This window comes from Macrobrachium nipponense, chromosome 45 (assembly GCF_015104395.2).
Source record: "Macrobrachium nipponense isolate FS-2020 chromosome 45, ASM1510439v2, whole genome shotgun sequence".
Taxonomy (NCBI): Eukaryota; Metazoa; Arthropoda; class Malacostraca; order Decapoda; family Palaemonidae; genus Macrobrachium; species Macrobrachium nipponense.
In genome coordinates this window covers 13,573,784-13,590,528 of record NC_061105.1, presented here as the reverse complement: position 1 = coordinate 13,590,528, position 16,745 = coordinate 13,573,784, and the positions used below count along the sequence as shown (strand labels likewise).

Genomic DNA, 16,745 nt, shown 5'->3' with positions numbered 1-16,745 from the left:
GCTGTGTCAGATGCTCCAGTTTTATTTTGAACTTCACCTTTCAAAGGGCTACAGCAGAAGGGTTGTTTGCTAGAAATTGGTTCCTAGGGAATCTGATCCTCTTCAGGAACAGCCAAACAGGAGCTATAATAAATATTTTTATGCAACTAATGCAGTGACTTTGTGATCTTAAATGGATACTACATACGTATTAGGACATTTTTATACTGTCTAGGATACTGAATGATCTATTGGTAGTTTTTTTTTTTTTTTTTTTTTCCCCAAGTATACACGTATTGATTTTGAGATTTTTTGAACAATACAAATCTTTGATATTTAGTGGTTTGTTATCTACAGGTATTGTACAGAAAGTAGGATTTTGAAGTTGCTCTTCCACACAAGCTTTGTTGCTCCTCTGTTTCTTGTGACCATGTGGATTAGACCACTTACGAGGCGCTACTTCACCGAACATACTTGGCCAGGATACAGTCATCCCATGTAAGTTTTTTATTAATTCAACTATTTGGCCTGTAAATTCTGAATTAAAGACTCCTGTACAATGAACGCTTCTTGACTTTGCATCAGCTTAAATTTTTTTGTGTTGTGTGTCCTTTACTATTAAAATTTTCAAGTTTAATAAAATGATTGTAATTGTTGTTGTAATAGTTCCCCTATTTAATGCAGATGCAAACAATTTTAGCAGTTTAAGTGATGGACTGATTTTCACTTCTGGTTTTCTGATTATCTGCAATTTAATGAAGTCGAGCATTTTAGATATAATTTTGAAAGTCATATTATTCTAGTTTAGCGAGGTCAACTTGACTGCAGTTGATGCTCCTTTATAGAAATATTAATGGACTATGGGCTGTGAAAGCTATATGTAGGATTCATCTGTGATTTATGTATTAAGTGACTGCAGCCTTGTTTTCCTCTGAAACTGCCATTTTTGGGGAGGAATGGTCAATTCCCTGGATCTCACAAGTGTAATTTTAATTCTACCGGTTTCCAGCTTGGCGCTAGTAAATCCTAATGTTAAGACCGAAGGTTTGTTAGTTATGAAAAATACAAATTAGTTACAAATTTGGTATATTAGTTCACAAGGTAAATATTATACAGGAATTATGGCCTATGTCATATTTTGACCTTAGGGTATTTCTTTTACTTTCCATCTGTTCCCTTCAGTCTCTTCACTTTTTATTATTATTATTATTATTATTATTATTATTATTATTATTATTATTATTATTATTACGTATTATTATTATTATTATTATTATATCATCGTTATTATCATTATTATCATTATTATTATTATTATTATTATTATTATTATTATTATTATTATTATTATTATTATTAATCAGAAGATGAACCCTATTCATATAGAACAAGCCCACCAAAGGGGCCACTGACTTGAAATTCAAGCTTCCAAAGAATATGGGGTTGAAAGGAAAAGTAGGAGGAGGTAAAGAAAAGTGTCCAATCTCTTCAAGTTGTCTCAGTTTTCACCTTTCGTTTAAGAGTAGAGCCCTTAGTAAGAGCCCTGTGATAGTCTAGAAATCCAGCACATAGATTTGATTGAATTACTCTCTAATAATAACATTTGTACAAATTTCATGCATTAGATTTCTAAACTCTAATTTTATCTCACCAGCATGACCTCCGAAATGTTTGACATCATGCGAATTATACTCGTTTTGAGCGTTGGGTTATTGCGGTTAGGCATGATGCCCTATTACTTGCAGTCCTACCTGAACATAGCATATGAAAAGATCGAGTTGCAGAAAAAGGAATCTGGTCGCATTACAAACAAGGATTTGCAAAAGAAGGTTGGTACTTAAGCATTTTTAGCAAACCTTTTGCTATGAAGTTGTTCAACAGTTGCAGTCCGTAATGAGTAAATAGCTGGCATTTCAGTTTATGGGTTATATGAATTATTTTCATGTTTATGATATGTAGTATGTTTGAATAGTTTTTCTAAGTAGTTTTGGTACTGTAAGCTATTTGTATTTTCCAGATTGCAAGAGTATTTTATTACCTGTGCGTAGTCACTCTTCAGTATGTCGCACCAATTATTCTCTGCGTGTTTTTGTCACTGATGTTTAAAACTTTAGGTAAGAATCTTGTTTCTTAAGTTTTATTTGTCAATTAAATAGTTAAAAAAAAACATTCATTATAATACATGAAAGCAGAATAAAGTGATACCTCATCTTTTCGCAAGGATAGGTTCCAGAACCCACTGAGGAAGTGCAAAATCTGCACTAATGCAGAACCCCTCCAAAAACACATATAGTAACTGCCAAATACCATGTACCCTTTTAAACTAAAATGCTTATAATTGCCTATTTTAACAGTTCACTACCGAATTTAATATGGAAAGAAAGGCTAATTATGATTTTTGAGATACAGCCCATAGAAAAATTCGCAAATGGGTGAAAAATTTGTGTGGAAATGTGAAAAATATGTTCCACAAGTATCTGTGACAAAGTGAACTGCAGAAAAGTGTGGTAGCGCTGTAATTTACAGAAAAAACAGATTCCAAATTTTGTGAAAAATAACTCATCAATACCAATTTTATAATTTCCAGGCATGTCATCTGTGAGCAGAAATGTTTAGGTACATAACACCATAAAACTCAAGTAATTTGTTTTTGTATACTTTGTTTAGATTATAAAGTATGCATTTTTGCTAGTAAAGTTAACAATTGAATAGTAAATAATTGGGCAGATTAATTTTTTTACAGAACGTTGTAGTTGTTTTTGTTTCACTAAGATGCGGAAGGTGACTGCTTATTCTTTTTGTGGTAGAGAATGACTAGTTTTCTGGAATAACGAGAAGTTGAATTTCACCATGGACATGGCAATAATTTAGGCACTGTCTACTCTGGGTTCTTATCAAGGAAAGAGAAATAACGTCTTAATTACATGAACACAACTGACTCTGTCTGATGCTTTGGTTTAGATGACATGTGTATGCAGCACTCTGTAAACTGTCTTGAGTAACTGTGATATCACTGTAACTGTCAGGAGGGAAGCAACTATAGAGAGTATAAGCATTTGTTGAATTAAATAAAGGGCCTTTCAAGTAACAAGTGTAAAATCACCTGTCCTATATAGATAAAAAAAAATCTGCATCAAGATGAAAGTAAAAATTGGCTCTTGTAGAATTTCCTAAGTGATTTCTGTTTTAGTGTTGTCAAGAACTTCCATTTAAGCTGATTGACAAGTAGATAAGTCATATGAGGAAATTTGAGTATTAGCAGTGAAATGAATATGATAACTGATGACATTTTGTGGGGAATGTATATTTATAGGTGGATTAAGCTGGGGAGCACTCATCGGAAGAGTCACAGAGGAGGGCGAGTGTGGTTTGACGCCAGGTGAGGAGGAGGAAACAATTGCGACGATACCCACTTTTCAAGAGGCTGAATCTGTCATAGAAGCTACGAAAATCGTTTCGCTGGGTATGGACGAGTTGAAAAAGGTAAGTTACTACATTTCAATTTATACTGGATTTAATTCTTTACCTTTTATTTGTAGTGTATTTTTAAAAGGGTTGTACGATGTTACCCCACTTTTTCAAGGGATATGTTCCAGAACCCATTGCAGAAATGGAACACAACCCCTAAAAATGCTTATAACTGCCAAATACCATGTACCACTTATACTAAAATGTTTATAACGGGCTGTTTGAACAGTTCACTGCTTAAATTAATACAAAAAAGCAAATCAATGATAATTTTAGAGATGTGGCCCATAAGAAATTCACAAGTTGGTGAAAGTTCCCGTGGAAGCGAGAAAAATGTTCCACAAAAATCTGCGACGAAGTGAAGCACGAAAAAGTTGGGTAGCAATGCATCATTATCATTTCAAGTCTCATCCTTAAAGTGTACAGATTCTTTTCTATGTAGATATTTATGTAGAAGTATCAGGAGAACCATTGTTGTTGAGTGTGAAGCACAATGTTTAAAGAAAGTCAGAAGACTTGAAGGACTTTTTAAGACGAGAGAAAACTCTGGGCAGCTCACCATATTTTTTTTGTTTCCACTGATTTTATAAAAGCTTTTCAGTGGTTGTTTCACATCTTACTCTTTGTTCAAAAATAGTCCACAGTACAGCATCATTACATTTACTATTGTAGCATAAAGCATAAACATTTTCTGTATTTTGTTGGCTCTGTTACACATTGCTAGACAATGTCTTGCACTGATTTTCCACCCCATCCTCCTCTTCAAGTGGATGATACTCTGATGAATGAATCTGGAGCCTTAACTATCCATTTTCACTTTAAGTTTGTCAAAAAGGGCGCTTTACTAAGTAGAATATACCAATCATTTCTAAGCGCACTCCCTTTTGGCCAATTGAAACATTTATCAACAATCAGAATTTTAATAAGAATAATAGCATAGGCTATGAAACAAACCTATTTGTTACACTTCTTGGACATTCTGTCATATCTCAAAGAAGCCTTTGTCAATCTGAATTACCATGGATACAGAATTGATGGAAAATGTTCAATGCAAGTGGAATGGACTTTACACTCTGTTAGAATACAAATAATTTAAAGACAATTTAATAAACTAGAAAATGAAAAAAAATAAAGCCAAGAAACATAATGAATAAATCTTCAGGTAGCATACAGTACTACTATGAATAGTCACAGCTGATTGTTCTAACAAGTATCTGAAATCGAGGTTGGACTTTTACTGTTAAACAGTCCTATCCTTTCATTTGTCTTTATTCTGGAAAAACTAACCCCTATTAATATTCTTTAACAATGTCTTATTAGGGGTAGTGATGAACTAGCCAAATATTCTCCTTGGCAAACTGGGCAGTGAAACAAACAGTACCAGCTTTTATTTCAGCAGAAAGTCTGTCATTGAAATGGGTGAGATTTCCAAACTGAAATTCATAAGAGAAATGGGCCTACAACCTTTTTAGAATATTTGTTGGAGTAGTTCTTAGCTCCTTACCTATCTGTAAACTGCAGTCTTTTTATGTAATGTTTTTTGTAGCAAAATTATCAGTGTGTGATCACCTTGACACTCATTCATCACATCCTTTTTGTTGCACAGAGGCACTCTCAGCACTACTATTAGCTACTATTAATTGTTGATGGCGTATATTGCTAGTTTGTGAAATGGGACTCAATGTCCATAGTAAATAGGCTGCATTAAATTTTTGTACATGAACTTCCCTGGCAGATATATACTTAGCTATAGTCTCCGATGTTCCCGACAGAATTTCAAATCTCGCGGCACACGCGACAGGTAGGTCAGGTGGTCTACCTTACCCGCCGCTGGGTGGCAGGTGTACGAACCAATCCCCCTTGCTTGTCAGATTTTTCTCTGTCGCGGGAACGATAACAACTGTTGTCGGTTCCTCTCGATAGTTTTTCGATTCTCGCTTGCCTGGAGTTAATTTGGACTTCTTTTGGTGACGTATTCGCTTTGTTTGGCCTGGCATACGCTAATTGTGGACCGTTTTGATTTGGATTTGGATTTTCTTTAACGATGTCTGACCTAGATTCAGTAGCTAAAACTTCTGTTTTGTTTAGGGTTTGCGTGAATGAAGGATGTAAGGTGAGGTTGCCGAAAGCTTCGGTGGACCCTCACACGGTTTGCATGAAATGCAGGGGGAATGAATGTTCTTTTGCTAACCCTTGTAGTGAATGTAAGGTATTGAATGAAGAAGAATATAAGGCTCTCTCTTCTTATGTTAGGAAGTTGGAACGTGATAGAGTACGTAAGGCTTCCTCTAGAAGTTCTAGTAGGTCTAGAATGAGTGAGTTGGATGTGGATCCTATGACTAATGTAGAAGTAGAACCTTCTCTCCAAGTTGCAGCCCCTGCTCCCCGCACCGAAGCCGAAGATTCGTCTTCGGAGGCGGCGGCTCTAAGAGCCACGATTCTATCGATGGATCAGAAGATTTGTCAATTGGAAGGTAAGGAGAGTGTTAGTGATCAGTGCAGTGTCCCCCAGTGTTGTGGAGGGTGCGTCATGACGGCTCCTTAGTGTCTCTAGCCTGGACCTCTTCCAGACTCCCAGTTCCAGTGGAGTAGGGAAAAGTCGAAAAAGCCGCAAGAGGGGCTAGGGAGAACCCCCACCGGTCAGGCGTCCCCCTCGCAGATCCTGAAGTACGCTCCCAGGCTGCCTCGGATCACTACAAGGAGGAGCTCCTACGCCAATGCTTCTCCTCTTCGTCGTCTCCCTCTCCGAAGAGAGGTTGGAACTCCCCGGATGCGTCGCGCCCGTTGAAGAGGGCTTGGAAGGCTCCCTACAGTCCTTTGGCTTCTAGTCTGGAGGTTTTCCCGGAAGAATCGTCGGTGGAGGTAAAGAAACCCAAGAGATCCTGCAATCGTTCTTCTTCTTGCGCTCCTCGTTCTGCGCCTGCTTCCGAGGAAGAACAACAAGATTCTCCTACTAGAGTACTCGCGGGACTTCAAGCTTAGATCACGGCGCTGGCAGATTCTCTAGCATTTAGATCACGTAGGAAGAAGGACGTTTCTCTTCGATCAAGAGATCTAGGCGCCGCTCTTCAGAGGATCGTTCTCCTCCTATAGCGGTCTCCTTCATATGGGGAGTTTTCATATGAAGGTAGGGGCTCACATGAGCGCCCTCGCTCTCCTGGCTCTCTTTCGACTTCAAGGTGCCAAACATCAGTCGGACGCTCTATGGAGAAAGAAGTTTTTTCTCCAGATTGGATTCCCGCTTCCGGTAAGCTCACTGCGCCTGCACATCACGTTATTTCTTCGACTCCCTCGTGTGGGACTTCTCCTCAGCAGCCTCAAGAACCTAGAAGGTGCCATTCTACAAGTAGGCGTTCTTCTTCCAGATGTCGCTCTCCCTCGAGTGCGGATCGTGACTTCTCTCCTACAGGCGTCAAGAGTCTGGTAGGAGCCGCTGCGCCTGATAGGCGTCCTGCTGTTAGCCGCTCCCCGCAAGGTAGGCGCCAAGAGCCTACTGCACGTCGATCTCCTAGTAGGCGCTCGTCTCTTTGTTTTAAGGCATCCTACTCCTGATTATTCTCCTCGGGGCAGACAACAAGAGTCTTTCAAGCGCCCTTCTCCGTGTAGGCGCTCTCCCTCTTCTAGACGCACTACTCCTGACCGTTCGTCTCTTGGTAGGCACCAGGAACCTCGCAAGCGCCCTTCTCCAGGTAGGCGCTCGTTAGCTTTGAAGCGCCCTTCTCCTGAATGTTATCCTCTTGTTAGAGGTCAAGAGTCTCGCAAGCAGCCTTCTCCTAGTAGGCTCATTTCGCCTTCCAGTCGAACTTCCGTTGATCGTACTCAACTGGACAGAAATAGAGAGCCGCGCAGCGCTCTGCTCCCGATAGGCGCTTCTTCTCCTGGCAGCGCTCGCCTCAGGATCGCGCACAGAGTCCTGGTAGGCGCTTGCCTCCTCGTAAGCGCCCTGTGGATTGTTTCCTAAGGATTCTCGGGGTAGGAGCCTTACCTCTCCTTCAGCTGAGATTCCGTCTACCTCGAAGAGGGAGTCTCATTGTAGACAACCCAGATCTTCTCATCGTTCTCCATGGATGTGACTCTTCTACGAGAAGGCGCTCTCCAAACCTCTCGCTCAGCTCCTACTAAGGATCTTCGTACTAAGGATCTCGCGCTCGCCTCGACAAGACGTCCTAGAAGGTTCTGATGAGGAACCGAACACTTCTGCTGCTGTGTCTTCTCACAAGAAGCTTACAGAGTTACTTTTGCAAGTTTTTGGGGATTCCCTTACTCCTACGGCTCCTCCTTCTCCTCACTCACTTTTTTCAACGGCGAAGACAGCGAAGAGTTCTTCTTGTGTGAGGATGAAGCCAACTCTTTCAATGAAGAAGGCACTGAGGAGTTTTGGTTCCTGGATGGCTTCCAAAGAAGAAGCGGGGAAAACGATGTTCGCTTTTCCTCCTTCGAAGTTATCAGGACGCGCTGGTTTCTGGTACGAAACAGGAGTCTCCTTAGGATTGGGTCTACCGTCTTCGGCTGATTCGGATTTTTCGGCGCTGGTAGATTCTACGAGGAGAGCTGCCCTTAACTCTGATCAAAGACGACTTGGGGCAATGAATGAAGTAGAATCAACATGGCTGAAAGGCATGTTCAGAGTGCTGGAGGTATTTAACTTCCTTGATTGGTCGTTGGGAGTCCTAGCCAAGAAAATTGAAATGTGCCAGAGTCCTTTTCTCCAGAAGATCTATGTGTGTTTTGTCTTGTATGGACAAGTCGGTTAAGGAGCACCGGAGCGAGTGAAATCGCCTCCCTGTATGGGGGCGGGATTGTGAAGAAGAGGTCCGTTTATTGTTCCTTCTTAATGAAGTCTGTCTCCCACGCCCAGAGGTCTTCTTTGCTGTTTGCTCCTCTGTCCGCTCAGTTGTTCCCTAAACATCTAGTGCAGGACATTTCTAGATCGCTTTCGGCTAAAGCCACCCAGGACCTTTTGGCCCAGTCGGCAAGAAAACCTCGCCCTTCCTTCCCTACCAAAGCTAAGAAGGAAAAGTCATGTGCTCGAGAACCCTTTCGAGGGCTTTCTTTCCTCCTCCAGAAACCTCTACGTTTAGAGGTAGTAGACCTTCTAGAAGAGGTAAGACTTTCGCCAAGTCAGTTAAAGCCCCCAAATAACTTGCAAGTCCTTCAAACAACGGTGGGCGCCAGACTTAGGATTTGCAGAAGTCTGGGCCCAAAAAGGGGCGGATCCTTGGACCCTTTCAATTTTGAGGAGAGGTTACCTCATCCCTTTCGTCGCAAGACCTCCCTTGACGACCACCCCAAGGGAGCTGACGGCCAGGTACAGAGACCCCATCATGAATCAAGCTCTCCATCTAGCAGTAGATCAGATGCTGGAGAAGGGGGCTATCGAACTAGTGACAGACCATCGTTCATCGGGCTTCTACAACCGCCTTTTCCTAGTTCCGAAGTCCTCAGGGGGATGGAGACCGGTGTTGGACGTAAGTGCCCTGAACTTCTTCGTAGAAAAGAAGAAGTTCACGATGGAAACACCTTCATCAGTGCTGGCAGCACTTCGTCCAGGGGACTGGATGGTTTCCTTGGATTTACAGGACGCTTACTTCCACGTACCGATCCATCCTTCCTCGAAGTTTCTCAGATTCATGATGGGGGCAAAATTTTTCAGTTCAGGGCTCTGTGTTTCGGCCTCTCGACGGCCCCTCAAGTGTTCACGGGAATCTTGAGAAATGTAACTCAGTGGCTTCATTTGAAAGGGGTGAGGATATCCATGTACCTCGACGATTGGCTGATAAGGGACCAATTCAGAAGATCGTTGTTTGAAGGACTTACAAGTAACACTAGAATTGACGAACAAGGCGTTGGGACTTCTCAATTTCAATTTAAGAAGTCGTCACTAATTCCCGAACAAGAGTGTGTGTATCTCGGGATACAGATGAACTCTGAGTTTTCGGGCTTTTCCCTCTTAGGAAAGGATAGCCCGAGGATTCGAGAGAGTAACAACCTTCCTAGGGAAAGAAGTATGCACAGCAAGGGAGTGGAGGAGTCTGCTGGGGACGCTCTCCTCGCTGCAGCAATTCGTTTCCCTAGGAAGGTTGCACCTGAGACCGCTCCAATTCTTTCTTCATCGGAATTGGAGTCGTCGTTCTCAGGATTTGACGTTCTCCCTGTCGTTATCCCAGGACGTCAAGAAACATCTCTTATGGTGACAGATCCCAACCTCTTTGCGAAGGGACTGTCTCTTCAATCCCCAGACCCCCAACCAAATGGTGTTGTTCTCCGACGGGTCGGACACGGGGCGTGGGGGCGACTCTGGGAACCAGCGAAGTGTCAGGTACCTGGGTGGGGGACCAGGTAGCCTGGCACATCAACAGAAAGGAGTTGATGGCTGTGTGGTTGGCTCTGAAAGCTTTCGAGCCCAAAGTCAGAAGATCGGTAGTGCAGGCGGGTCAACGCGGACAACACTACAGCTCTGGCATATATCAGGAAACAGGGGGGGACGCATTCCTTCTCCCTGTACGAGACAGCAAAAGACCTTCTTCTGTGGGCAGAAGAAAGGGGAATCAAGCTTCTCACCAGGTTCGTGGAGGGAGAAAGGAATGTAAGAGCAGATCTCCTCAGCAGGAAAGATCAGGTCCTTCCCACAGAGTGGACCCTTCATTTGGATGTATGCCAGAGCCTGTGGAAGTTATGGGGCAGGCCACACATAGACCTCTTTGCCACGTCGAAGAACAAGAGACTGGATCCTTACTGCTCTCCGATATCGGATCCAGAGGCATTAGCAATAGATGCTCTTCTTCTAGACTGGAGAGGACTCGACGTCTACGCGTTTCCCCCCTTCTAGATCCTGGGGCTAACCATCAAGAAATTTGTAGAGTCCGATTCCAACCGATGATCTTAATTCGCTCCCTTTTGGAACCGCCCAAGAATGGTTCCCAGAGTACTGGAATGGTTTAGTGGCCTTCCAAAGATCGCTCCTGGCCGGCCCCCACCAAGAATGGTTCACAGAGTTACTGGAATGGTTAGTGGACCTTCCAAGATCGCTCCTGCTAATAGCAGGAGCGATCTACTCAGACAACCCCACTTCGACAGGTACCACAAAAATCTCCTCGCTCTCAGTCTGACTGGCTTCAGACTGTCCAAAGTCTGGTCAGAGCGAAAGGCTTTTCAGCAACAGCTGCTAAAGCAATCGCAAGAGCGAGGAGACCTTCCACCTTGCGTGTATACCAGTCAAAGTGGGATGTCTTCAGACGATGGTGCAAGAGGAAGAAGAGTGTCATCTTGTTGTGTCAACTATTAAGGTATACCGCAGTATGTTGGCGGCGGTATTTCGGCATAGGGGCTTAAATATCTCCGATGATAAGGACCTGCATGATCTTATTAGATCATTTGAAACCATTAAGCATCCTCATGTTGTACCGAACTGGAATCTAGACGTAGTTCTACAATTCCTTGGATCGTCTAGATTCGAACCTCCTGGCTCAGCCTCTTTCAAGGACCTGACGAGAAGGCCCTTTCCTTTCTTACCTTTTGCCCTAGCTAACAAGCTAAGAGAGGGTGAGTGAGCTCCAAGCTATTGAGGGCAATGTCGGGTTTAAGGAAGATTCTATGGTGTGTTTGTTTCTTCCAGGGTTTCTTGCAAAGAATGAAAACCCATCACGTCCTTGGCCCAGGAGCTTTGAAGTTCGTGGTTTATCTTTTCTGGTAGGGGAAGAGCCTGAAAGAACTCTTTGCCCTATGAGAATTATGAAGTATTACCTTAAGAGGAAGGAGCAACTTAAGGCTAATCAAGATGTGCTTTGGTGCTTCGTAAAGGACCCCACTCGGCCCATGTCGAAGAATGCTCTTTCCTTCTTCTGAGAGTCTTATTACAGAGGCACATGTTGCCTGATAAGGAAGAGCATTTTAAACTACTGAAAGTGAAAGCTCACGAGGTGAGAGCCATTGCAACTTCGCTTGCATTCAAGAAAAATATGTCTGTGCGGAACTTGATGGAGGCGACTTTTTGGAGATGCAATCGGTTTTCGCAAACCACTACTACCTACGTGATGTAAAAATCACGTATGATAAATGCTTCGCCTTGGGCGCTTTCGTATCGGCGGATTCGGTGCTGGGGCAGGGAGCTGAAACTTATCCTGTGTAAATTTTTTATGTTACCCTATATTTTGTATTGGTGGTTGTGTCTGAAGAGGTTGCAGTAGGGGCACCTCTTTTTTTGTCGTAATATTAACCCTTTGTATTTTGGTTAGGTGTTCTGGTGGGTTTGGCTCCTTGCAGAGGTAGTGGTAAGGATCTGATATAACGGACAAGGTCCCTTTAACAGGATCCTACTTGGGGACAGGGTCTTTAACAAAGGATCCGACCTTTTGGAGTCCGTCTATGGAATTCTACCACAATAGGGGATCACATATCCCAGTGGTAGATCCGAGTGTCTTTCAGCAACAGTTCACGTCCTAGCTGTAGCTCTTCAGGCAATGCAGACTCAGAGACAGTATCTATGAAGTCTTCATCCTGAAAAGGTGAGAACCAAGGTTTTTAATATCATACAACATTAGTTGTTTTCCCGTCTTACCTGTATTATTTAGCTGTCTCTTACCCTCCACCAAGGGGGCCAATCAGCTAAGTATATATCTGACAGGGAATTGTTCATGTACAAAAATGATATTGTTAAACCTACAATAAAGTTTGTGTACATACTTACCTGGCAGATATATACGATTAATGGCCCACCCAGCCTCCCCTCAGGAGACAGGTGAAGAGAAAAAAAAAATCTGACAAGCAAGGGGGATTGGTCGTACACCCGCCACATCCCAGCGGCGGGAAAGGTAGACCACCTGACCTACCTGTCGTGTGTGCCGCGAGATTTGAAATTCTGTCGGGAGCGTCGGAGACTATAGCTAAGTATATATCTGCCAGGTAAGTATGTACAAAACTTTATTGTAGTTAACAATTATCATTTTCTATGAATACACCTAGTTATAAATAATGAATATTGTATGCCAAGTGAGGTTTATATAACTTTTTGCAAAACTTTTTTTTTTTCATCAACAAGTAGAATAATAGCTATCTGTAATGTTTAGCACTCCCTGTATAGGACCTTTTGTCAAGTTTTAAATTTTTTAGTTCTCCAGATGAGATAAGTAAACCCTTTTGAAAAACAATTGCCTCTTATTTTCAAGAGAAAGTTCTTTCAGAAGTCTGTGATAGCCACTAAGTTTAATATTTTAAGATTGACTGAAGAACTTCAAGTTATGTTACAAGTTATAATCTAATGATCCTTCTCCATTACTTCTCAGGTATTCAGTACAGAATTCTACAGAGGTGTGTTTGGCTTTACAACTTGGTGGTGTGTCTTCTCCTGGTTTATTTCTGGCACTTTTGGTGTGGCATATCAGTCATATTTCACCACAGGATAAACGGTCTTACATTAGGTACTGTTCCTGTAAGTGTTAATAAATAAACCTGAGTTTGCATATTGGAAAAGCTAAAAATAGATCTCGGGGTCGCATTTGTTTGCGTTCAGATGAAGTATTTTGACTGTAGTTCTCATTATGTAGTGATTAAAAAGGTTGTAAGATTTGTTTTTATTGCAGAGTATTTTAACTGTACTAATTCAGAAGTTGTAATAGTAGTGGTATGAGGAGTCATACAAATAGTAGGTATTTATTGTAATAATGCTGTGGTAGATATATCCATAGATGAAAGGCTGGATTGTTAATCTTGTTTTTCTTTATCTAACCCAAGGAGAACAAAAGACAAAAAGCACAAACACCCTCAGGGCTTCTGTTTGTTTGTATGTTTTAGACTGCAGGTTCAGTACTTATAAATGGTGTTTTTCATGAAGAAAGACAATCTTATTTGTTGAATTTTTTTACTTGAAGGAAATTCATGTTCCTTTGTGGTGCTTTGTGATGAAATTTGTGTATTTTTTTCATAGATTTCTTAAGGGTTCTCAAGCTAAATAAAGTCACAAGAAAAAGGGGTGTGTACTCTATTTTATAATACTGTATAGCAAGTGCTTTTTTTTTTAGATCAGTAAATTCTGGTCCTCTTAATTTTCACTCAGAATAGTAAAGAAATTATTTTAAAAAGACATGAAAGTTTGTAGGAGTTATCGAGGTTTATCCCTAAAGTACTGTGTTGTGCAATAAGATGGTATTGTTGACCAAGCTATTTCTGTTTAGCTTCTTTTTATTAGTTCATATTTCAGATCTGAAAATGTCCATGATTACATTGTGGATATCTGTACATTAACTGTCTTTGTTATTCATGTTTGGACTTCCTTGAATTGATTGTTGATGCTTGAAGTATGATTAAATGTAAATATTTCATCAAGGTGAGAATTGGTAAATTCATCCTAATTAGAAAGGATATTACAGTATCAATGTATCCTGGCATGTAGATATACAGTCTTCCTTGTTTGCATGGATTCTCATTTGAAAGTGGCAACATTATGTTTCCCAGATGATGTAGTGTTTACGTGTAGTTTTAGATACAGTATCTGGTAATTATTGAGGGCATTTCCAGTAGTATTAATACTCCATGATCACAGTTCATTTTCTGATGCACAGCTGCTCATACATCACACCTTGTCTCTGAATTAGGTAGCAAGAACCATCATGGAGTATGTTATCAAACTTGCTGTGTTGCACAGTTGCATCGATGCATTCTAGAAATAGTATACCATGATGAGAAGATAGAGGAACTTACAGTAGATAGCGGCATGCTTAATTTAGGTTCAAGGATTACTGACTCCTCCTTTGCTGGTCTGAGTTCGTGAGGATTAAGATATAGAGACTTTAGCCAAGGGATTAGGCTCAAAAACAGACTTGGTCCAAAAGCTTGTTAGGAAAAATTGACCACCACATCTGAACCAATAATTACTTGTGTTCATTATTTTCCTGACTTTTACTATGGCCTTTCACTTCCACCACCCGTTTGTGTAGAGGCTGACACTTCATTGGAAATCTACAGGGTGGTGAAGATTTACTTGCAAAGACTTTAAGCTGCTATCTCGTCCCAAGTTCAGGTCATGATGTCAATCTTGCCCCCTTTCTCATATGATTGTTAAACTTAACCATCTTGTCTTTTGTACGTAAATGATGTTATTTTATGTTACTGTATTCTTTACCTGCTTGATATTATTGATCTTGGTGGGAGAAGGTTTTAATAAAGCCTATGTTGATGGGATGAATGTCATAAAAATAGAGAAAATGCAACCACACAATGCAGAACAGAGAATTGCTACTGGAATGCCCTCTCAATATGCACTACCAGTTAGTAAGTGTCAGCTAATTAAATAGAATGTCTTGTGTAAACAGTGTAAGGCAGTCCACGGGTTATGGCAGTCTGACTTTTTGGCGCTTGGCTCATGGCACCACTAACCTGATTTTACGGTGCTGTACCCGGTTTTACAGCGTCCTACCTGGTTTAGTGCGTTTTTCGGGTTATGGCACGCCGGGAACGGAACCCCCGCTTTAAACCGGAGACTGCCTTACAATCTAGTTATTTTACATATGCTATACTGCATGGAATAGTGTCATGTTCATCGAGAATAGTGTCATCCACTTAAGAACAAAGCTGTGACAACTAGTGTCATCCACTTAAGAACAAAGCTGTGAGTTGTCACTTTTCATGAGAACCTAGGTGCCCTGTATTCACATACGTACTCACATCACAATTGTTTTAGTTGGTTAAGGTATATACCATGAAGTGCTAGTTGTGACTGATGGTAATTACTTCTTCTATTACTGAAATGTGGATATGCTTATTTCTTCATTTACCGATATGTGGATAAGTTTGTAAACCAGTATAAACTTCTTGTCGCTAGGATGTATGGATAGCACACTGACTATGCCCAGTGTGCTTTGAATTTTTGTGTGTGTGATCATGGCACAAGCCATGTCTAAAATGTTTTAGCATATTTTGACAAAAAAGAATTACAATGTCAGTGTATTGCTTATTGTATTAACACTGACAAATTATTTACTTATATATCTGGAGTTCTGTACTATGAAATTGTTTTCCTAACCCTTAAAAATTTTTAGAGGTTGTAAAATTTGTTTGTGGCAAACCACAGTGATAGGTTGTTGACATAATGTTTTTCTGTTTTTGCCCGCTGTGTGAATTTATTTTCCATGGCATAAAGCTGATTCTGGTTTCATTTTGAAATGATATTTGTTTTATTGTAGCATGTTAAAAAATGGAGAATAGCAAAGTAATAGCATGTCGAGTTTGCCAAAAATTTGTGGTGGATGACTTCATCGGAATCTAAAGTGTTTGGGAGAGAACTGTATTGTGAAAGGGCTAATATGTATCAGAAGAATTGACTCGGTCTTCTTATGGGCATCAGTACTGCATGCTGTTGTTTATACATAAGTCGTATTTTACCTGTACCAGGTGTGCATAAGTTGGATATGTTTACTACTTTAGATGAGCTTCATTCAGAATACCTTTAACACTGACTGTGAAGGCTCCTTGGGCTGTTGCTTTTGGTTCTCTCCCTTGAAAGTGCTTTCAATTTCCCAAAGTAGCAAATGACAATTGTGAATTGTGGTTACTCAACAAGGAATGCGTAAGGCTTAATTCTTCAGTCGATAGACTTGTTCTCGGGTGGCATAGCACCGCTGTATGTAGTATAGCATAAGTGAAACTAGTGTATGTAGAGACAGAAAAGTATTTGCAATTTTTGCATTTCCAGAGTGTTTCCTTATGTCAACAAATATTAGGTCTCCTTAATATTTCCTCTATTTAACTTTATGTTGGATACTTTGTAAGCCCTTCAGTTTCATGAGTGAAGAGTGTTTTTGCTATATATTTTTCCATGTAATTACGAAACCGATTTGGGTGGAATGTTTTCACAATTTATCAGTAGTACTGTACATAGTTTATATGTATGTAAAATTGAAGGAATATAGGCAAGCGTGAACCATTTTAAAACTGATCAAAGGTATCTATATTTTGTAAAATTCACATATGAACATCATATGATATTGGGAAAATTTTTGAATCTTTATACAGTAAATATGTTCTGTTGAAGCCAGTGTATATATTTGTATATACCATGGTTATGTTTTTGTAATAAAAGACTAAACCTGAGTCTTTTCTTTTTTATAATTGGAACCTGAATTATGTTTTAAAAAGCATACCAGAACTATGCAATATAGTTGTTGAGGATGGCATGGTTTACTGAGTGAGAGGTTGCATCAGTCAGCAAGTAACGAACACAGCTTAAATTATTTAGTATCTGTGGAACAAAATTTTGTACGTAGTTTCATCACAACCACTCCTCTCATGCAAGGAACACTAAGTGC

General features: G+C 40.6%; 1 protein-coding gene across 2 annotated transcripts; it reads left to right on the top strand.

Annotated features, from left to right (window-relative positions):
- Positions 1–336: 336 nt before the first annotated feature.
- LOC135214383 (transmembrane protein 161B-like) lies at positions 337–16,530 on the top strand (the record flags this gene model as incomplete). Of its 2 annotated transcripts, XR_010314331.1 has the most annotated exon segments (6): positions 337–477; positions 1,634–1,808; positions 1,997–2,093; positions 3,293–3,462; positions 12,729–16,305; positions 16,342–16,530. XR_010314331.1 is itself a non-coding variant. In XM_064248629.1 (5 exon segments), coding segments are annotated over 5 exon segments (703 nt in total), but the record flags the coding sequence as incomplete, so codon positions are not given.
- Positions 16,531–16,745: the final 215 nt, after the last annotated feature.